This window comes from Xyrauchen texanus, chromosome 39 (genome assembly GCF_025860055.1).
Source record: "Xyrauchen texanus isolate HMW12.3.18 chromosome 39, RBS_HiC_50CHRs, whole genome shotgun sequence".
Taxonomy (NCBI): Eukaryota; Metazoa; Chordata; class Actinopteri; order Cypriniformes; family Catostomidae; genus Xyrauchen; species Xyrauchen texanus.
Genome location: NC_068314.1, coordinates 18,666,839 through 18,690,991, shown reverse-complemented (window position 1 = coordinate 18,690,991; position 24,153 = coordinate 18,666,839). Strand labels below are relative to the sequence as shown.

The 24,153-nt window shown below is 39.1% G+C and overlaps 1 protein-coding gene across 1 annotated transcript in view; it reads left to right on the top strand.

Annotated features, from left to right (window-relative positions):
- Positions 1 to 1,204: 1,204 nt before the first annotated feature.
- LOC127632505 (receptor-type tyrosine-protein phosphatase gamma-like) overlaps positions 1,205 to 24,153 on the top strand; it is a 364,639-nt gene continuing 341,690 nt past the window's right edge. Inside the window, exon 1 of the mRNA XM_052111116.1 lies at positions 1,205 to 1,682. Coding sequence (XP_051967076.1) covers positions 1,592 to 1,682 — 91 coding nt within the window. The 5' untranslated portion in view covers positions 1,205 to 1,591. The remainder of the gene's footprint in view (positions 1,683 to 24,153) is intronic.

Here is a 24,153-nt window from a genome sequence, read left to right as displayed (position 1 = left end):
TAAGTATTGTCCCAAAATGTATTTGCCAAAGGTTAAATAGACACAGCAGAATAAAGCCAAAACAACTTAAGTAACCCCAGAAAGTTGCTGGAATTAAATCAAACCTTCACATATACACACACACACACACACACACACACACACACACACACACACACACATTTGGGACTGTTTGAACATCCAAATTAATTACATTTAAAAGTTCAAATTAATTAATAATTTACAACTGTTACAACTGTTTTAAATAACAGTAAAACATTTATAAACAACACAAAAGGGGGCCTGGGTAGCTAAGCAAGTACTGACACTGACTACCACCCCTGGAGTCTTAGGTTTGAATCCAGGGCATGCTGAGTGACTCAAACCAGGTCTCCTAAGTAACCAAATTGGCCCGGTTGTTAGGGAGGGTAGAGTCACATGTGGTAACCTCCTTGTGGTCACAACAAGTGATTTTCACTCTCAGTGGAGTGTGTGGTAATTTGTGCGTGGATCGCGGAGAGTAGCATGAGCCTCCTCATGCTGGGAGTCTCCGCAGTGTCATGCAAGACGAGCCACTTGATAAAATGTGCGGATTGACTGTCTCAGAAGCAGAGGCAACTGAAACTTGTCATCCGCCACCCAGATTGAGGTGAGTAAACACGCTACCACGAGGTTCTACTAAGTAGTGGGAATTATGAATTCCAAATTGGGAGAAAAGGGGATAAAATAAAATAATACAAATAATAATAATAATAATAATAAATAAACAACATAAAAAAATGCATCTGAAAACAACAAGAGAAAAATCAGGTTTTTTTTCTCTCAACAACAAAAAAGAACAAAAAGATAAATATATTTTAATTGTGAAATTATTAATGGATGTGCATTTTGAATGAAATAGAACCACCCACTCTTTTCCATGTAGAAGATTCCCCTGATAATTCCAGATACAGTGCATACATAGAGTAATTGTTTTACTGATGTTATCTTCAGCCTTTGGTTTTATCTCAGATAAAGGAAAAGAGACGTGCTTTTGTGCGTCCATCACACATTTACATCAGCAGCTCTGCCAGGCTCGGCGCTAGGATCCGGCGGAGAGCTCGCTCTCTCTCTCTCTCTCTCTCTCTCTCTCTCTCTCTCTCTCTCTCTCTCTCTCTCTTTTCCCAGCCTGTTTTAAAGTCTCTGCCAGACTTCGACTCACGCGCTACTTCCTGGATGGCGGAATGGAAAGCTTCCAGAGCCGCTCCAACTCTTTCCTCTCTGTTTTCAGTCTGATGCATGGACTACCGCTCGTCTAAGACGTCTCTTCTATTTCACACAACATCCATCCATAGATCCTCTGACATGTTTTTCCTCCGGACTGCAAGCTCTTCCATCTGAGACAGAACTAAAAGAAAAACTGTTTCCTTTTAGCTTGGTCGAACTTTAAAAGAAAAAACATATCTTCAAGGGGCTCACTAAAGGAAGCGGGCGAAGTTTTTTACGCCCTATATGCGCTTATAAATCCATTTAGTGCATTTGCATCGCGTCTTTGTGGAAGTTTTTCGATCATCAGGAGGATACCTCTGTCAACAGTTGCCTTATTCCCATCTCTCCATGTATACTGTGTGACATGCGGAGGCTACTGCGACCGCGCTGCTGCTGGTGGATTCCGACTCTGATTATCTCCTCGCTCGTGCTCCAGTGGGCATACTGTCATCCCGGTAAGTTGAATTTTGACGTGGGTAACATGGATAGAAATTAATGCATGTTTGCAAATCCCTCGATCTGTTTGTTACATGACTGCATTTGTGGAGACCTCAACCCGTGTTCATTGTTAAAACATAACAAAGCATAAGTGTGTTATAAGAAAGCAATTAATCTATAGCCTACATTCTATTTTTAAGTCATGGGTAGGCTATCAATTGGGAACAAATACACAATAACGCAATTGAAGAGCATTATTACGTCTATTGATGCGATGATTGCAATCTGAGCAAATGATCCGCGGCGCCCGTTATTTCTTAACAATAATTTCAGATTGGTTATTTAAAGACATCGGTCGATCGCTTTACATGTCCGCACATGTGTGTCATAATAGCCTATTAAACCGTTTTAATTATAATGGACGTTGGGTCGTTATTAATGTAACTTAAAAGCGCTTATAAACGACTTTTTAAACGTAATGGCCTAAGTCGCTTTCTAGTGGGAACAATATTAATGGATGAAGAAGAACTGAAGTTCTTATCTAAACATGCATATGTTGCTTGACAGCAAAGAAGCAGCATCATTTAAGGGGTCATTAAGGGAAAAATAATAACCCTTTCTTTCTTAAGTGGTCATTAAAATATGCTTTTATGTAGGATCAGGCGAGTTGGGATGATGCCTTGAATATTAATTCTCACAGTAGCTCATATAGCGGATGGGCATCACTTCTGTGAGAATTAGATTTTTGGGGGCTCGTCCGGGATTTTAAAAAACAACAACTGATATGGCACCTATAAGTGAAAGTTTATTGTTTTAAATGACCTTGATTGTGTGACAGGTGAAAATATATCACACTGGTCAGGTTTTATCGTGCTGATAGACAGCACCAAAAGCTCAGACTCTGAGATGAACGACATTGAAATTTCACCATGTGGAGACTGATAAGTTCCTATTTGCTTGAGTTTTTAATGTAAGACTGGAGGTGTGAAGTCTATGATGTCTCAGAGTCAATGAGGCATGATATACATACACTCAGATCATCATATCAGACCTTATGCAAGCAGGAAAAAGTGTTTTTGCCATTTGTTGTGTGTGTAAATGGCAAATCACATTGTTTAGAGAGAAACATTGCCTACATTTTTCTCCATTCATAACTGCAGGAATGCAAAAGTGGTTATAGTGCACATGAAATGCTTTACTGTATTAAAGTCATATTCATAAAAAAGATGTGCTTGAGAGCTTTACGGGTCCATACAAATGAAAAATAACATGGTTGGTGATTGAAGCTGAGCTGAGGTTTTCTTGTTCGCTTGCAAAGCTTCTGTGTGTTCAGAAATCGCATTAAAATGCCAGAACACATTGTGCTTATCTCTCCATCTGATATCTTGGTACATAAAATGATAATACATCTCAAAATATAAATTTACTCTATAGCTGACTTACTAATGGATGACATAAGTTTTCTAGAATCAAACAGCCATCGTATTTCCTGGCTTTGCATACGTCATAACATTTCAGCCTAATTTTTGTTAGTAGTCAATCGCTGTCATAGACATAAACCAATATTAAAATATCATGCTACCTAAGCTTTTATAATCTCTTAGTAAACCAAGCTTGTTGCACTTCACATACCGGTCAAAATGTCTTTGGTATTTTAACTTTTCTTTTTGGTATTGCCACTAGTTTTCATCTCACATTCTATGTGATCCAAACTGTGAGAGCAGGGCACTTAGGAATTTGGTGGACATGGGGGTGAGCGCTTGAGTACTGACAGAGAGAAAAAGCATCTAAGTTTCTGCATCCCAAACAGGCAAGAGGTTTCATCAGGGCTGCGATGAAAACCCCATGAATAACACATTATCACCAAAGGGCAAATGCCTGACTAAAGGTTATGGACATTATTGACAATATTTGACTGTTTCTCTTTTTGCGTCTCTCTCTCGTGTCTGACTGTTTGAATGTCTCAGTATGTGTTTATTCTGTTTATTCAAGGCTCAATAAGGGTGGCCCGCTGTTCTGGTGCTAGTTTGAGAAGTGTTGCGTTTTCACTTCACCTTACGCTAGTTTATGTTCATGATCATGTGTACATATGCCATGAAAACCTAAGCGCTAGTTGTATGTGATGAACTGAACATTGCTGTTCTGAGTTCTGCTGATTTAGGTCACCAAGGTAATGTTATCTTGCTGGGACACATAGATGAGGTTTTGTTGAAATTGTAAGACTGACTGAATAATCCTGAAAGCATCGAACAAGATAGTTTCTAAAGGTGCTTTAAAAAGAAAAGCAAAATACAAAACATATTGTGGCATGGGGGCGTGGTCATGTGTTGGTCTGCAGTAGAGAGAGAGGTAAGCCTTGTCACCTGGTTCACAATTATCCCTAACACCTGTCTCTCATTATAGTGATTATTTAGAGTGCTTTAATTTATTTTAAAACTATTTCTTTGTTATCGACGGTTACCATCGATTGTGTGTTTAAGGAAAAGAATAAAAGGTACTGACCTTGAACCTGCTTTGTTGTCTCCTGACTCCTTCATTGATGCTCTGGTGTCACTTTTGGTCTCCCTCCGCATCACTATAACGAGAGACAGGTGTTAGGGATAATTGTGAACCAGGTGATGAGGCTTACTGCTCCCTCTCTCCCGCAGACCGACACATGACCATGCCCCCCATGCTACACATATAAAAAAAGATACATTAACACATGAAACAACTGAAAATATGTATGTAGAGAAATACAGAGGGTAGTATTTCCAACAAAACTGTCTTTGAATACATGGCCTCCATAGAGTTACATTATACTAATCTCCAGATATTATTGCAAATATAAAACATAATAAATGTGTTGTTGTATTTCAAAAAACAAACAAAATAAAACTTAACATTACATTACGAATATAAATATACTTTTCTGGCACTTAAAATATGTTGCTAGTAAAAATCTGACCTGGCTAAAGCCCGGTTCACACTGTACGAATTTTGCTTTGATTCTGCCATCGGATACAAATTTCAGGAATCCTAAGCTATTTCTGTTATTGTAGGGCAAAATCAGCAGTCTTGCATCGTTTAGTGTGAAAAGGTCAGTGATGCTCATTAATTACCCTTGCAATGATCTGTGGACTCTGACGAAGTTCTGACACTGTCTGAAATTTTGGGTTGAGTTCTGCAATGTGACTCCTACGATGCCGACTAATAAAGAACCATTAGAAAAACTGCATCTGATGACTGATACTAGCTTGTCTATGTGATAGCATTATCTTCGCATCATGATCATACTATCAAAATAACCTTGTGTTCACATTGTAGAAGGGGCATTCCATTTTGTCCTCTTTTACCAAACCATGACTTACTAAAGACACTTTGTTTTTTTGTTTTTCAGGCAAAATATAGCAAAAATGAGCACAATTGCTTGTTTTTGCTTGTGCCACGCATATATGTGGATGAGACAACATGACGTGGACTGAAAATGTAAAATGCTCAGTCAGTGCTGTCAATCATGAGTCCTAAAATATGTACAGTATATCGTACAGTCTGACATAGAAAACAGTTGATGTCACACATTCTGTCTTAGCATCTTTACTGGGGTCATATCGTACAGTCTGAAATGCAGCAATCATAAAAGACTGTAAAAATCGTACAGTGTGAAGCAGGCTTAACAGAAAAAATCATGATACTAAGCCCTGTGTGATATCCCTCGCTGTCTCCCTAGGTTGATCTCTTAGTTGATTTCTAAGAAAGACATGCACACTTCCTATTCACGAGTACTGTATTTTTCTTTGGAAGTTGAAGAGAGAAATTAAGATATCATAGAACAAAAGAGTTTAATGTGTTCCGTCTGCCTTCTGTCATCCCTCCTGCTCCCTCTGCTTTCTGACAGAGACGGGTCTTTTTAAGCTCAGTGACATTTGTTCCTTGTCTGTATCTGATAGACCTGTTCTTAACAACCACTGCTGCGGAAAGACAAGCAAGCTCTGTATCTGCCACCCTGGTAACGGTGACATAGAGCAACACGCTGGAAAAAGGAGTATAGTACAACTTTATTTATTTCTGTCATGCCAGTGGGAAACAAGTGTCTGTACACTTGAGTCTCCAGTAATGGCCAGTTTGCTGTTGGTGCAGTGGAGAACGCTGGCTAGAGGGTGGAAAGAATCTCTCTGCGGGGTGTCTGTTGGCCCCAAGCTTCACTCATCTTTTTACAGCCCAGTTGAGTTAGCTGCTGGAGTAATGACTACCACTGGGGGAATAAATGCTAGCACTCTTTGCTCCTGATAGTCTAAAGCCATTTAACTTAATATTAAGAATCCACATTGAAAATCTAAAATTTTAAAATAGAATATAAACCTGGAAATGTTTTAGGATTTTGAAAAATGTAAAACATAGAAACCTTGTGACATTAAACATATAAGAAATATTTACAATTCCGAACTACTTCAAGGTCACTTATCAAATGTTAGGAAATTTGTTACATTGATCATGCTAATTCGAGGCTTGGGATCGATGCCTTTTTCACGCATTCAATAATCAGAAAATGTTCCTGATGATTATCAATCAATTTATTTTTCAGATAAAAATAGGGCTAATTGTTGCACAGTAGTTTTAGTCTCTTTATACATATTTTGTAACGCAACTTTGGTAAAGTGTGGGTAACTTAAAAGGGGTCACACACTGGACGCATCTTGTGGACTACATGGCGTGTTCTAAAACTATTATTTTCTGTGAAGGTATGCACACCGCCGCCTACAACTCCAGAGGCTGCTCAAAATTCAGTAAATGTATTATCACCCAGTAAGTGTTACATCACCCCTTATGGTCTCCCAAAGCTATTATGCCAGACTACATTAAGCAGAAGGCCAACTGACAGTGAACTGGATAGCACACAAATTAGGCTTAAAATATAAATGTCAGTTAAGGTAATATACCGATGTCTCAAAAACATATCGAAAAAATAACTTGCCAATCAATAATCAATATATCACACACAGTGCTCTTTGGAACATTCTCATATCATGCTGAGAGGACATGATGTAATTAAAGCAAAAGTGTGACATACTGAAATGCACAGTCATGTTCAATTCAACTTTGCACTTTTCTAACATAGAAGCATTTAAACAAGTAACAATGTAGAAGCCACCAGCAATAGTGGCTGAAGGATTTCTTGGTGGTTATTTCTGTCGTGTGACGAATAGTGTGCCACACACTAGAGAGCCTAATGGTTATTCAAATCTCTTAAGAGGCATCATACTTCCTGCGTTTCTGATTTCCTTTTATGTGGGCAAGGAGTCATTTCTCTGTCTAATAGAAAAAGATAATTTGCTAAACGTCCATTCAGAAACGACGGGTACTTAAGATTGTGGGTTAGTCTCTGGAGTGAGATAGCCAGAGCTGACATTCGGGCGGATTGGATGCACTGGCGGCCTCTGTAACAACATTATCGTCATCATCATCTCTCTGCGCTCGGGCCGTTATCTGTCCGGCTGGGTGAGCAAAGCTGCTGTAATGTTCGCCAGGTCACTTTATCAGTCACGAAGCCTGTCATCGTTGCCTGGCTCCACTAATAGATTGATTAAAAGATAGGGTCATTTTGGCCTTTAACCATGTGGGATGATGTTGGGTTGCTGTGGAGTCTGTTTCACTGTGTTTGTTAGTGCGTGTGTGATGCTACTGTATAACTGTGACCTCTTGTCCTATAGTATGTCTCGGCTCTTTGAATTAAATAAATAAAAATTATGCATTTGTTTAGTTGTGGCATGTCCATACACTTTTTTTATATTAACAAAAAATGTATATGAATATATACATGCTAATTCAAAGGATAATAAACAGGTTAACTTTCTTTAAATTTCTTTATGCAAAATATTCCATTAAGTCAGTTAATTTCAAGAGGTCATAAAATCTGTATGCGTCATAATTACAAAATAAAATGCTTTTTAAAATAAAGTTAGATAGAGTATAGCATTGGACACCACAGCACATGCCAACTTACCGTTTAATTTCTATATTTATGAGTAAAGAAAGGAAAATAAAAGTGATGGAGCAAATAAAAGTGAATTCAAACGGTGTTTAAAATATAATTTAAAATGTTCTAGAAACATTTAGTTTGTTTTTGGCTTTTTAGACAATTAATTTATTGATTCAGATGTCAGAGAGAGAAAAGTAAATGGACCCAAAGTCACATTGCCCACACGAGCACTTAACGTGTTGGAACGAGTGCACTAACTGCTAGGCCACAGCTCCGAAAATTTTATTTTGGTAGTGGCTGATTTGGTTTTGTCTACTCAAGTACTCAGACTAATTACTCGAGTTCTCGTCGAGTACTCAAGGGGCATTTACATGTTCATAACTGTATATATAATAACATGTCGGACAAATGTCTATGGCGTTTTGTTGTCTTGTTGTTCCAGTGTAACATCTATTCATTATTATTGGCTGTTATATAATAGTATGTTAGAAAATGTTCAAAAGATTGCATAATCAATATATAATGCATCATATTTTGTCATTATGTGAAGATTCGCTACCCAACTATGAAAGAATGGGCACAACGCACGTCTGTCTGTACTTCCTTCAGGTTACCATAGTAATCTTAGTAAGTGCACACCAGTTTTTTTAATGACTGTCTGAACAGTATATTTCCAGGTAACAGGAGATGCCATAACCATTGAGTTTTAATATGCATGTTAAGTTGAATATCAGTTTTGAAGATGCTGCATTTTGTTCCATTTAACTGTGCACTGTCTGTTTGAAACACTCGCCTGCTGTACACTGCCACACGCGCCTGGTGTGTGTGTGTAAGTGTGTGTGTGTGTGTCCAAATGTTCACTCTTCAAATCAAATCACTTTATTGTCACACTACCATGTACACAAGTGCAACAGTAGGTGAAATTCTTGTGTGCAGTTCCGAGCAACATAGCAGTCATGACAGTGACGAGACATATACCAATTACAATAAACAACATACTTACACAACACAATTTACATATCAATTGTACACATACTTACACAACACAATAATAATATACAATGTACAGTAAACAATACACACAATATAGAATACACAATATACAATAAGTGGGAGTATATGAAATATATATAAGTAGTTGTATTGAGGAGAATATGTTGACAGTCCAGTGTGAGATTATAGGTTAATAAAGTGCAGTGCTAATTATTGATCCAGATAGATCAAGTGTTCAACAGTCTGACTGCTTGGGGGAAGAAGCTGTCATGTAGTCGGCTGGTACGGGTCCTGATGCTGCGATACCGCCTGCCTGATGGTAGCAGTGAGAACAGACCATGACTCGGGTGGCTGGAGTCTCTGATGATCCTCCGAGCTTTTTTCACACACCGCCTTGTGTATATGTCCTGGAGGGAGGGAAGCTCACCTCCGATGATGTTCCTGGCAGTTCGCACCACCCTATGCAGGGCTTTGCAGTTGTGGGCGGTGCTATTGCCATACCAGGCGGTGATGCAGCCAGTCAGGATGCTCTCTACAGTACTAGTGTAGAACCGTGTGAGGATGTGGTGGTTCATTCCAAACTTCCTCAGCCATCTCAGGAAGAAGAGGTGCTGGTGAGCCTTCTTCACAACGGCCTCAGTGTGAGCGGAAATCTTTATTCATTTCGTTGAGATGCAGGTGTGTGTTACGTCACGCAGGGCAGGGAGGTTTAGTCAGTGACAGTCATTCACTGTTATTGAATAATATCCATTAGCGAGTCAATGTTCTTATATTAAATGATAATAAAGCGTGTTTAGCAAACGTTGTGCAGAGACAGGTGTAATTACTCTCTCTTTGTTTTGATTATTGTAACGATAGCATTGCAGCGTCAAATCAGTTTGTTTGCCATGAGAAGTTTCTGAATATCAATGTACCCCTCAATGTCACAACATAATCAATCGCAAAATTAAAAACAAGCTCCCTCTTTGACTAGACTTTGACTTTGTTTAGTTGTCAGGTAATTGTCACTGGATTTACAATTAAGTGAAAAGTCACATCATGCATGATCACTATCCATCATCGTTTTCATGATCGATCATTGCTGCCACGTCCTCGAGTACTCGTGCCCATCCCTATTTTGTACAGCAGATTTTAGAGATGTTTTAGCCTGCTCGATCCTTTGCTTTGCAAGAGTCTGACTTCATGCATGCAATACATTATGTTGCTTCTTTTACTGGTAGATTAATTGCTTCTTTCTGTTTTTGCTGCCAGCATGCTTAACAAACACGGTTAAGCTAAACATATGCTCTTTAATTTAACACACACTATCTCTTTCTCTACCTCCCTTCCTCATTTTCTTGCAAATTTTGTGGACAGTTTGCTCATAAGTAAAGGACTCATCTGGTTTTCCTGAATAGTCTTGGTCATACTCATGCTGGTACGTTCTCTGCTCATCTCCACTGGCAGCCATGGCTCTCAGTGTGTGGCAAATGTTCAATGAAGTTGGTATGCCGAAGGGTGCCGTCTTCCAAACATATATACATGTATATAATGAACACAGCATACAAAGAATCACACTCTTTTCCACTTAAATAGACAGAATTTTTTTTATTACGTACCACATAATACTATGTTATTAGATATATGAATGCAGTAATATAGGAATTATATTTTACTTGTTTATTATCATATACTTGCTGCCCTACTTGTCTTTTTTTCCATGAATACATTTTTTATCAATACCTATAGAAATCTCCCATCCATGTAATGGCACTGTTGCAATTTTGAGGCCCCCCAGATTCATATATAGATCAGCACAGATGTAAATCCCACTCCAGTTTGACAAATATTGGCTTTTTATAGACCTGTCGCCTTGATTGCTATTTTGTGCAAATGCTTTTTTTGTTCTGTAAAGGAGTCAATGGAAAGGAGGAGGCGAGAACCGGCTTGGCAATCTAAATAATCTTTTTAATGATAAACTTAAAAAGACAAAACACACACATGACGGACATGTCCGTAAACTATCTCTCTCTCGTCGCACCACCGTCTGCCATCGGCCTTTATCCCTCTCGGAGGCTTAATTAGCCTGATAAGGGACCGGGTGTGTATGATCACAACCCGGCCCCGCCCTCCGTCCTGCCACAGTTCTTTGACAAGCAATTTCGTTACATGGTATTTGGAATGCACAAATTCTAAAGTGTATATTGCTGCGACATTGCAATACACAGCAACAGCTCTCTGTCGAACAGCATTTGTTTTTGTTTTTTTTAATAATAGTATGATATGAATTAGGCAATGGTCAAGATTTGCCTCTTTGAAAGTGGTAGTAGTTTTAGGAAGGAGACCAAAGCTGTGTATGTTGGCAGTACTTTTTCTTAGATTTTCTCTGTTTGCTTTTGACACACTTTTATTCCTTTCTCTCACTCTCTCTCTCTCTCTCTCTCTCTCTCTCTCTCTCTCTCTCTCTCTCTCTCTCTCTCTCTCTCAGACTGGAGGTTTTGAAAAGATTTTAATTTGGACAGTTTGTCAGTAGACGAGATAAACCTTTGAGCCTCTGGGAGACTTAAAACACTAATTTTCCTTCCACGTAACCCGCCCTCCCCTCCAGTGCCTCATTCTCTTGCTTGCCCTCGTCCCCCTCTCTAAGGTCATAATTAGTAGAGTATGGAGTACAAATGCAAAAGTCTCTCCAATAATAATGTGTAATGGCTGCTGGCCCTTTCCAAACAAAAATGTAAAAAAAGATAATGTGTAACTCTTTAATATAGTCTGAAACAGTGTCTGTTTTATCGAAGAAGGGGAGAAAAAATCACTTTGGATTTAAGCAGTGGAACTTGTTTACATTTCTCAGTATTAAAATTAAACATGTGATGGATGGATTAATGAGAAAGAAATTAATTACAATTTGATGAGTTGCAGTGGGCGTTGTAAAATCCTTCATGGGATGGGTCCTTAACACCCAGACAGATGTTGCAGTCCGAAAGTAGGCCAAGATGCAACAAAATAACAATGTTTGAAAATACTCATACGCTTCTTTGCAACTAAAGATGCTTTTTTGTTGTTGTTGTTTTTTCTAGGTTAAAAATAAATTTGTGTAGCATTTTGTTATTTGAAATTTCCACCCTTTTCCACGATTCATAAAGGATGCCTGTTTTTGTTTACTGGTCCTGGTGAATATTCTTAGCAAATTATATGATTTTAGTGTATTAAATATGTACAATTTTTGTCAGACTAAGACTCCATCTGGAATGACCGCATTGGCAGTTTTTAAATTGTTTCTTATGGAGACTTGAACTAGAAAGCAATCCAGCGGCAATTAGAATAATCATAGGGGTGGGCGATATGACCAAAATGTTATATCACAATTTGAGTAATATTATATCACAATAATGATACTGTATATCACAATACAGTTCTTTTTGGGGGGAAAATCTAGAAAAAATGGCTTATCTATTAAATAACCATATTGCAATGTTTGTCAGTGAATTAAATACTTTCAAATATTGCCTCCTATATAATTTTATCTTTATTTGGAGCATAGCAATAGTCAAACGTTAAAAATAAGAAAATAAAAAAAAAATAAAACAACAACAACAGCTTGGTTTTAAATAATTTTTACCATAATGCTAAATTTCACATTATGCCACAGTGTGATATCTTGCTGGACTCGCCATGCACTTGCATGCTCCAGAGATACACAGATATGCACGTCCAATGAGAAGCATATTTAGCTTTTATGAAACACTGGATGCGAGATGAATGTAATTGAATTTGATTGGGTGGCAGCTGAAAATAGTTTAAACCCTGTCCATGTTTCTTAAATGTAAAGCCCTGCCCACTAATAGATAAGCCGATGCTGTTCACATATTTGCATATATATTGCGATGTACACAATATAACGATATCGATTGAAACATTATATTGTCGCCACGATATATATGGTCAAATTGCCCAGCCCTAATTATGGCACTGCCCGTTGGTTAGTGAGTAGATAGCAAAGTTTAATTACGGTCCGTCTCTTGTGGCCACTAAAGGGGGTGTTTTGTGGCAGTTGTTTTTTACTTTGTTTTTTCAGGTTAAAAATAAATGTGTTTTGCCTTTATGCAATGCAGACTATGCCCTAATACATTTATTCTAGAGTATATGCTGCATTAATTTTGTGGTTTGTCAAGTTCATCAATCAAGACATTTGTGGCAGAGTGCTAAGCTTCATCCATCATCATTCCACTTTTGCAAGCCCACGCAAAACTTTCTTAAATTAATTTTTCCTTTCAACACCCTTTTTACAGATTCAAGTGTTTTTACTTCACTTTCTCACCTAGCAGTTACAACAAAGGCAATAGTATGTTGCAGTCTGACTCTGAATGATTTTGTACCTTGATCTAATATTTACAAAGAGAACAAGATTCAGCAATATTGACGTGCTTCATTGTTAAAAATGTAGAACTTGATAATCGAAATCCTTATTATGAGTGTGCCATAAGGTGTTCCCTTCACTTGTAATCTGATATTGGTTTTTCGGTATCTTTTAGAAGCATGATGGCTGAGATTTGGGCTTGGTAAGCCAGTGTGCATCCGTGTAAAAGGCCAATTTCCTCCTAGCACTCTTGGTGGGTTGGCTGTCATGGACATGCCTATATTTGATAGAGAAATAACCTTAATTTCAAGTTGGGTAGCAGCGGTTCAGGCCTGCCATATAATGACACAGCCTAAAGGGAGATGTTGTTTGTTTGATGGGTGTTTGTCAGTCAGGAAATTGTAGCACTAATGGTTTTGTGTGCCTGTTCATTCCCCGTGGTTCTTCTAATTCTCCCCACACAGTTTGTCCTACAATTTGTCCACCTCTTTTCAGAAAATAAGAAGGGAAAACCAACAAAAAAAAAAAAGCCATAGAAAGAAGTATGGCTAACTATTAGACACACTCTATTCTGTACATCACATCAGCCATGGAAATTGCGGCACCAAATTATTTGTTTGTCTGTGTGTGAGAGTGGCTTCTACAAGGCCACATAAATTAGGTTATGCTTTGAATTTTCTGGGAACTACAGTCACATATTCAGAATGTCCATTTTCACAGACACAATGCATTAGAGTTGCATTAGGCTTAGACTCAGCGGGCCTGGCCAGTTACGGCCCCTTGATATTTCCTCTGCTTCAGAGGCAAAAAGACGAAAAGGAAAAGGAAAATAACCACATGCCAAGGAGCGTTGTGCCAGAGAGCCAGTGTAAGGCTGGAGTTGCAAGTCTTCTCATTATATTTTTTGCTGTGTAGTTGGTTTTTCCACTTTAATGCTTTGGAAGACGCTGGCCTCTTCCACCAAGAGAGAGAGAGAGCGAGCGAGAAGAATCTTGTGGACTGCACCATGCTGCTCAATTTGTCTTGTTTTTGGGGAAGCTGTTTAAAGTACAATGCTTTCTTTTTTTTCTGATTTGCTCCCTCCCTATCTTCTCAAATTGTATCCACAGATATCTGGAATGCTGCTTTATTCCGATCTGTGCTGTCATCAGTCAGACCTGTATGAAGTGTGTTGAAAATGGCTTGTGATAAGTGTTGGCCCATTCTGAATGATTCTACTTGAAAGAGGCACTCAATGTCTGCATAGTGGATTAGAGGAGAATATTATATACATGTATGTGTGCTCATATGACCAGTCTTTTCCTGGAACTTACATTGAAAAACCTGATAACATGACTGATTTTCAACTCTATCCTGATACCTCCCACAGTCCCAAATGTATTTGCCACAGAAAAATGTCAAGAGCTGGCCAACATTGCCAGTTGGAAATTGATTGGCTGGATTTATTCCTTTGCTCATAAAGCTACTCAAGACTAACAACTGGATGGCTTTATTTTAGATATACATAGTATGTATCAAAATTTGGCATTGGTCGAAAATCACCTCACTTGACTGATTAACTATTTGGTAAATATTGTGTAAAATATGTGTCAGCAATTTAAGAATTTTATTTCAGTAAATTTGTGTGTCTCTTGTGCTATTCATTAAATTGTATTATATCAGCTATAAAACACCTTACTCTCTAGAAATCAGTCAGTGAAAACCCCTATCCTAGCTGTTATTACTTAGCTGAACAATTGATTACTGTCATTATCAGTGTTAGGGAGTAGTTAACTAAAAATAGCAACGCTATCAACTTAACAAAATTTTTCAGTAGCATGTCATTAGCTCCACTGTTTTCACAATGGAGTGGCTTTTCTAGTAACAAGCTACATTTTCCAATGACTAGCGCTGTAGCATCACAGAACACTACATTTGTCACAATGTATTGCAAATGCAGCAACGTTGCTCAACGATGAGGTTGTGATAATCAAACGTGCACACCTAAACCATCCTTTCTCTTTCAGATGTATTTTTAAGAGAATTAAAATTGGTTTTAATTCTCTCAATTAATCTGTGAATTGGTTCTTTTAAACGGCTCATGTAAATAAACTGGTTAGATAAACGATTCCCTTATATTGCATCGAGTTCTTGATTTATTTTAGTAAGTTTAATAAGTTAGTTCCCCGGAAATTGCCACCACCAGCCTGAGACCAGACCTAGTTCTGTGGTCCGAACTTCAGCAATGTGTTATCATTGTCAAGTTAACAGTCCTTTGGGAGGATACTGTGGATAAGGCACATGAGCGGAAGAGGCTGCGATTTGCCAAACTCACAGCAGAAGCATAGAATCGAGGCTGGAATTTCAAGATTGAGGTGGGATGCAGGGGATTTGTGGCCAACTCCACAACAACGCTCCTGAGGGAATTAGGAATTAGATGGCTGGCCAGCAGGAGTATAATAAAGGCACTTGCGGATACCGCAGAACGAAGCAGTCATTGGCTATGGCTGAAAGGAAGGATACTACCTGGACCAACAACAACGCACCATAAGAGACCAACAAGAGGCAATGGGACACACACCCAAGCCTGATCAGCCTGCTGTTTATTAAACTAGACAGCTCCTCACATTGTTAATCTTTGCGTTGTGTTAGTCGTGCTCTTGGTGAAAGAACTAACCACCAAGAGAGGCCAGTAACTGGCTATGGGACACACACCTGGGTCTGATCTACCTGTGGTGGACCTGCCTCAGCAGACGGTGTATTGTGAGTAAAAGGCAGAAACACCCAAGGATGCTGAGGTACATAACTGAAGATGTTTTCCAAATAACATCCTTTAAGTTCCCATCCAACATCAGAACATCCCTAAGTTAAATGGAGTACTGATCTACACGGATTGTAGCACCTAGTCCTACTAACTTATTCAAAAATATTAATGTAAATGAACTAGTTCACATAAATGATGTTACAATGATTTAACCACACTTTGTGGTTACCACAAAACCCATTACCTGTGGTAAAATTACTGTAATGCACCTCTCGTGGCTTAATACTTTGTTTTAATATGCTAATCAATAGACTTCCGTGAACATGCAAATGCAGATGAGAGAGAAAGTTGAAATCCACTTTCTTTTTCTCATGTCTCCACTAGTGGCAATATCTCCCATGTTTTTCCCCTTGCATGTTTCTGTGTGGCAGTATTAAAAACAGTCTGAATCGCAAGGAGTGGCAAATGTAGCCAGACATTAAGATTAAATACAGGCCCGAGTGGCAGTTCAATTTACAAGCATGAAATTAACCCCAAAGTAGAAATTCTTTTTTCATTTATTTGCCTCTTGACAACTGTGATAGCCTTTTCTAGCTGGGTTGTGTCTTTGATGTTTTACTCTACCTTGACTTGTGCCATGATTACTGATTGGATTGGCTTTGACTTCTAGTAACCTTACCATGTTTTATGATCAGTCTCTGCAAATAAGAAAGCTTTTGTGTTAACGTGTTTTAAGCAGTTTCTCCCTCCAAATGCAAGATTTCCTGACCAGCATGTTGAAGGTCTTTGACTCTCCCAACCAGATGTCCAACAGATGGGCTTCTGCTCTCTCACCCCTGGGAACGCTGTGGATTCTTCATACTTTTCTATGCATTCCATTCTCTTCTCACTCGTTTTCTCTCTCTCTCTCTGTGTATTAGGAATGGGTCAAGATGACCGATTAGTCCTACAACCGACTAATCAATTTCAGAGTTTGACTAGTGTGTTTATCTTTTTTAAATGTGAGTTTTATAGCTTTAATACTTGTATCAGTTGTGTTTTAAAGGGGATGAATTTAAAGCTGCAGCTTCTCAAAGAGGGTTTTACTGTGTTGACATTACGTTGTCATTTAGCTAACTAACAGTCTGACAGCAACTGTTGCTGTTAATCTGTGTCTACATTGGAAGCGAAAGGAAGTTATTTAGCATGTTTTTCTTAAACGACTATCAGTTGCAGTGCTTTGTGTCCGTAAAAAATGCATTTGATGTTGGACATACATGATATTTTTTAATTCACCCATGATTGAAAATTCTCTTATCATTTATTCAGCCTTGTGTCATTTCAAACCATTTTGACTTTCTTATTACTAGGGAACAGAAAAGATACATTTTTGAAGAATATCCATGTTGATATTTTCCATGGAAAGGACTGGGGCTGACAGGCTTCAAAATTACCTAAATAAATAAATAAATAAAATCAGTGAATGACAACTTATATTTCAGTTCATTCCTCACACATTTGAAATACAGTACACAAGTTATATGGAGTCATATCATTAATACTTTATGACTTGCATGGTGCTTTTTACCCTTAAACTTTTTATGTGTGACCAGCTTTATCATTTTGAGTCACTTTGTTCCAGAAACACATTTTGAGATATATGCATTAAAGTTAACAGGAAAGCATTTCAATTATTATAGCTCAACAATGGTTTGGAGAAGAAACTAAATTAAAGCTTAGACTTTTATTTTTACTAAAAACTCAAAATGTGTTTCTGGGTCAAAGTGACTCAAAACAATGGAGCATGTCACACATGGAAAAGAGTAGCAAGGATATGTGTTCCATTGAAGAAATAGTCATAATTGTTTGGAACAATACAAGGTTGAGTAAATATGACAGAATTTTCATTTTTGGGTCGATTACACATGAAGACAGCCCACCGACAAGTCGATTTTGAAAATATTTAGTTTTGCACATCTCTCTGTCCCCCCTATTTTTAAATTGCATGAGAGAGGGGAGAGAGAGGACACTTCCAGGAAATGTTTGGCCGAGCTGGTTCTCCATCCCTCATGCGGAGACAAGCGGCGGTGTTCCACCTGAAACCTCTGAATTTACGCTGGCAGTCCTGCCATCTTTCTTGCGTTAATCACCCCAGGTTTCGCTTGCAACTTACTGGAGGGGGCGATGGATGAGCCATCTGGGAAATGGAATGGAGAGTGGCCAGGCGTGACAGACAGGAGATGAGGAGAAAGGAAAGGATAGGAGAGGAGAATAAGGAAGATGATAACCATCTCAACACACACACATGCACTCACAAACACCTTTTGGCTTCATATGACCCCCTTTTAAAGGGATTAAATGGTTAAAAGTGAATTAAGTAATTTTGATAATATTTGTTTAACATAATGTGATATTTTGTGTTAATGTATTAGAATAGAATACTTTTTTCTAAAGAAATATTAGGACTTTTACTTTGAAGTGCCTTCCAGTTTGTGGTGAGAGGAGTAGTGTAGGTACTTTCATTACTGTAACACAAAGACACATTGATTAATACTCCACAAAGGTTAATAGTTTACAGTTTAACCCCCTGCAAATTTGACACACAGGCATACAATCATGACCATTCACGTAAGATGAAGATTCCGGTCATATCAGTAACCTTATAAAAGCAGTTTTTTTTCTACATGGAGAGGGTCCCCTGACATGTTACAGTCACATGACCAGCTGACAGTTGTTTTGAATAAACAACTGTTTCTTCAGTTAAAATTAATTGTCAATGGGGTCTTGAGGCAGAATTAATGTATCAGATCTCCAATCATTTCCTTGAGGATTTTCCGTAAGCGGCTGTGGGTGAACTTTGTTAAAGAAAATGCAGATGTCGTCTATCCCAATCAGACCACTTAATTAGCATTTGTTTCTGGGTTTTATGAATAAATGCATCAGTAATGCTGCTCTATTTACCCTGGAATGATGGTTTGAATTACTAAAAATTCGGACCAAAGGCAAATCCATCCATTATGTGTCAAAAATGTTTTAATATGTGATAGACTCTAAGTGATCAGGGAATGACTAATCGCTAAATAAAACTAGCTGTTAGCAAATGCAAGGATAATTATTCATGTTTGTCTGATTGGACCAGGCCGATGGACAAACAAGATTTTTCCATCTTACATGTCTTACCGAACATCCCTTTTCTTGTTTCTTTTTCATTTTATATTATTTAATTCGCCAGATGCTCAGTGCCTGGCGGTGCTTTGGTGTCCATCCAAACAAATGGCTTTTAGGCTCTGTCACCTCGAAAATCTCTACAGTGACAGGATGTTGACATGCCTTTGGCGAATGGTCCAAAAAGAAAATCTAATTACATGGCCAAACTTCTGGCCAGCAGATGACTGCAGGGCCTATTAGCAGAAATTAATGGAAACTGATAGCGACAGTTCTCCAAAATCAGAGCTTTTAGTGGTCACGCAGGCTCGGCCCTTGCCACAAGCATTCTTTCACACTGTGTACACACTGTGTTTCTTTGTTTGTTTTTTAGCACAAACTATCAAATTAATGTATATATATTTGACAACTGTCTGTTAAATGTTTAATTTCTCTTTTAATATCCTTTCTGTTCCTTACAGTCAGTCAAAAACCATTAAAAGACAACAAAAAAGAAACATGTAATGCTAGTCATGCATAGCAGGGATGAGGTAAAGCCATTCTCTCACAGGCACTTTATAGAAACGCTGGTTTTGTTAAAGAGACAGTACCTGTTTTTAGCATGTGTTTAATAAATCAATGTTAATACATGTAAATAGTACAAATTATGCAATTAATCAAAAGAATAAATTAAACAAAAATAATAAATACAATATAATATAATATTTATTGATTGAATACATGGAGTATGAAAAACGAATTAAATATAATTAGTAAAATTAGAATTTTTGGTCCTAATGTAACAGCATTAGCTGGGAGAGAATTTATTTAATGTGTAAGCAATAGGGACATTAAAACTTAAATATACCCATATGAATCAAATTGAATAGGAATCGAATCAAATCGAGAGCTTGTGAATCAGAATCAAATCGAGTCAGGAAATCCAAACCCAGCCCTATTAATCATACCTTACTGGAGAAATTTGTAGCTGCATTTATTTCCATGACAAGAATTAACTTTGGGGTTTAACTTAAAGGAATATTTTGTCCAGGAAATATTCAGTTGCCTTATCGTGATTGATCAGCTGATATAGCTTGGCAATATAAATCACCATCCATTTTTAGCTCATTTAATTTTGTGTTTGACATAATAAAGACAAAATTAAGAAAATAATATGAAGTTTGAATGAGGGTAAATAAATGTTTAATTTTGGATGCACTATTACTTTAAGGCTTTAGACACAGAGTTCAGAGTTAATAAAGTTATCATCAAATTTCCATGTGGGCCAGCTCTGTGTTTAGCGTTGTTAGCATTATGTTAGCCTTTCGTTAGATTCTGTGACCTTATGACGACAGCTGTCTGGTCCGTGAGTGTGTTGTGGTGAGAGTATTGCCTGTCACATGTGGCCATGTACGGTACGCAGTGAAGCCCTTGAGGCCTTGTGCAGAGAGAGGTATTGTATTGCAGAGGAAGGGTTTTGGGCTGCGTGGCAGATGGCGGGTAACAAAATATCATTACATTTGTGCTCAGAGGCTGTGCTGGCAGCCAAGTGATAATATAAGTCTGAAACTCCAGTAGGAATGAGATTCTCTGACCCTATTACCTGGAATGCTGAACAGGGAAAACATACAGAGTGAGAACTGAATTATAAATGGTTAGGAGAAATTTTTGGTCAAGTGTCCCTTCAACTCCAGTTATCTCAGATGATTTATTTTTTATGTGCATATTGACTTGTTGCTCTTTGTCATTGTTTCCTGCAGCAAAGTCATCATTTCCATCAGGGACCTCATATATATATATATATATATATATATATATATATATATATATATATATATATGTAACTGTTTTAAAGTAGAATTTTATAATAAAATATCACAATAATTAAATATATATAATTGCAGAATTTTTTATTTAATTAAAAAATATATTATTTGTATTTTTCTAAAGTATTTATACTTATACTTATTATTAAAAAAAAAAACAATAAAAACCCATTCATTTTAACTAATTAAAAAACAGTTCAACACAGTGAACATGGAGGATTTAGAGATGGAGAGGTAAAGCCACATAGCATAGTTTATTTGTATAAGCTTTCTTTTGTTTCAGCCACCTATTCACTAGTGGTATCTAGATGTAGTATTATCTAAAGCCAGATGAAGATGTCATAGGCATGGGTCTGCTTTATATGTTGAAATTAATCTTGTAACTGGACTGGTCGGTATGGGAATGAGAAGAGAGGACAGCCCACTTGTTGGCCAAGCATTCCTTCTCCACGGTGCTGTTCTTTGTCTCTCTCAATCAGAGATTCCAACTAATGTAATGGCTGTTCCTTCCCCTCCACCATCTGCGAGACCACCAACCCAACCCCGTGTCTGAAGAGTCTGTCTGTAAAATAAAAGAGAGAGAGTCAGGTGTATGTAAAAGCAGCCCACCACAAAGAAAAAAAACGAGCTGTGCCTAAACGATTGGGCAGTTAATTAATACGAGGTGTTGGGTATGCATCAAATTTAGACTCCACGGGCTGGACCATTCACATTGTGATTCCTCTATTACTCCTATCTCGAGCATTGCATCCAATTCTTCTTGTACCACTTTTTTCTTGTGCTCGGGAAGCCGGTAGGAACAAGTCTTGATGTGGTGCTGTATGAGGTTTGTATGACCAGGCAGAGGTGAGAACACATCTACAAATTCTTTTTGCATATGGCAACCTCTGTGAGTTGAGACGGCAAAAGGTGGTCTCCACAAGTGACCGGGGTTAGATGATTGGCTTTTAAGTTCACCTCCATTTAATGTCCAACCTCTCCAGAACCACCATTGCCAACATCACAGAGACCACCTCTCTCCATAATTTCAGGAGGTTGAGATGGTATATTTGACATGTGTCACTTCTATCTGTTCATTTTACCTCATAATTGAGATCTCCCACTTGTCGTGTGACCGCAAATGGCCCTTGCCACTTGGCTGAGTAATTTGGAGCTCTATGTTGGGACAAATTCCCATAGCCGAGTGCCCCTATCATACATTCAGTTTGACGTTTTTGAGCTTGGAGCAAATTATCCTGTGTTAGTCGACCCAAAGTGTGGAATTTTTTGCTCTAAGATCAAGAATGTACTGAGTTTAATTTTTACTGTTTGAGAGTCCCTCCTCCCAAGCTTCCAGCATGACATCAAGCACACCGCACGGCTGACACCCATACAGTAGCTCAAATGGGGAAAACCATGTGGAGGCTTGGGGGACCTCTCGAACTGCGAATAATAGGGGTTCGAGCCACTTATTCCGATTCCTAGCGTCCTCATGCAAAAACTCACAAATCATATGTTTCATCTGTTTGCGGGTGATAAACACTGGTGCGAATCGATTTAATACACAATAATTCATACAGTTTGAGTAGTGTGCGTGACATGACAGTAGTGTCTTGTTTTTTGAGGATTTCTTTAATTCCCACTCTGGAGATAATTTTGAAGAATGCCTCCACAACACTACATGCTTAGATTTTGCGCAGAGGCACTGCTTCTGGGTATCGCGTTGCATAAACCACCAGAACTAACACATAGCGATGCCCCTGTGCAGTCCTTTCTAATGGCCCGACGAGGTCAAACCAATTATTTCGAAGGGGACCTTGATCAATGGAAATAGGTGCAAGGGCGCTTTTGGGGTGCCCGGCGAATTCACCAGCTGACATTCATGGCATGCTGCATACCACCTGTGGACATCCCCATGAATGCCCGTCCAATAGAAATGGGCCATTAGATGGTTTAATGTTTTTTCTCACCCTGAGTGACCCGCCATCGGAATATGATGAGCCATCTGGAATAGCATTTCCTAATGGCTTTTTGGTATCAACAATTGGGTTGTATCCTCTTTTGTCTGAGCGACCTGCGTCACTTGATGCAACCTATTTTTAATAATTGAAAAATACAGATATGCGTGTGCAATTCCTGGCTGGAGGCGTTGACCATCAATCACTTTCACTTGATCAAAAGCGTGCCTAAGGGTCTCGTCTTGTGACTGCTCCAGAGGGAAATCACCAGCAGGGAACCTTCTAAGGGCTGGGTAAGCCGAGATTTCCCCCTCCCTTACATCATCCTGACGTGGGACTGATGTCGACTGCCCTGGCTCCGCCTCCTCAGCCAGCACCTCACACCACACACACCAATACTCTTTTTCTCAGGACCCATCCACACGCATTCCCCTAAATAATGTAGTAAATGTTGGCCAATTTGTTCCCAGAATTAGTGGATGTGTGAGGCGGGAATTAACCGCAACTGCAACACAATTTTTTTGGTTGCAGAAATTGAATAGTGACTGTCACTGTAGGGTAACTTTGAATATCCCCATGCACACATCTCACCTTCACCCACTGCCTCGTGCCCAAAGCCTCATCCTGAACCAAACATTGGTGGATAGTGGTTTGATTACAACCAGTATGCACCAAGGCTTGATATGTCCTACCACTGATTCTCACAGGTATGCATTATGTTCCAGCTCGGTCATGTGCAGGTATTGGGGACCCGGACCGATACTACCAGTTTGATCACAGGGTATTGGTCCTAGAAGTGTCCTGGCTCCCCACAACTCCAGCAAGCCGGCCCAGAAGCAATGCCTGAACCCATGGTAGCAGATTCACCAACCTGGTGGGAAGAGTGAAAAGAGATAGGGGGAACCACCAGCTGGACAAACCCCCATGACCAGGGAGCTGGATGGGTAAATGACACGTTGGGGGGGTAGAGCGAGAGAGAGTGAGGAGAGAGGGAAAACGAGGGCTCCTCCACCCCTGGACAAAGGATAAACTGCTCCAGCACTTCCAGACTGATAACTTCCTCTGCGTCACGCTCCTCTGCCAGCAATCACTTCAGGCAAGCATCATGGAGCTGTTGCAAAAGCAAATGCAAATGGGAGGCCATGCTCGCTCAGTGTTAGGGAGTCGAAGTGCTGTCTTTGTTGCTCTGGGCTGCTGCCAACCTGTTACAAGATGGCTTTCTTTATGTTATCATACACCAGGATGTTCGCTGCAGACAGATTTTGGGCCATGAGCTGGGCTTCCCTGGACAACAGCGTAAGGAGGCGGGCCGCCTACTGTGACTTCGGCCATTTCCACAGCTCCGCCATCTGCTCGAACAACTCTATGAATGCATCTGGTTCCTCTTGCAGGCCCATTTTCATAAGGGTAAGTGGGGGCATGGAAGCTGTTGGGTCCAGGGTTGCGGCTGAGCCTTGCTCTTTGTGTATGAAGCTCTGGAGCACCTGCTGGTCCTCCACTTGAACACAGAGAATTGCCTAGAAACACTAGTCTTGGTCTCAACGTATCTCAAGCAGGGCTTGGTGTTGATC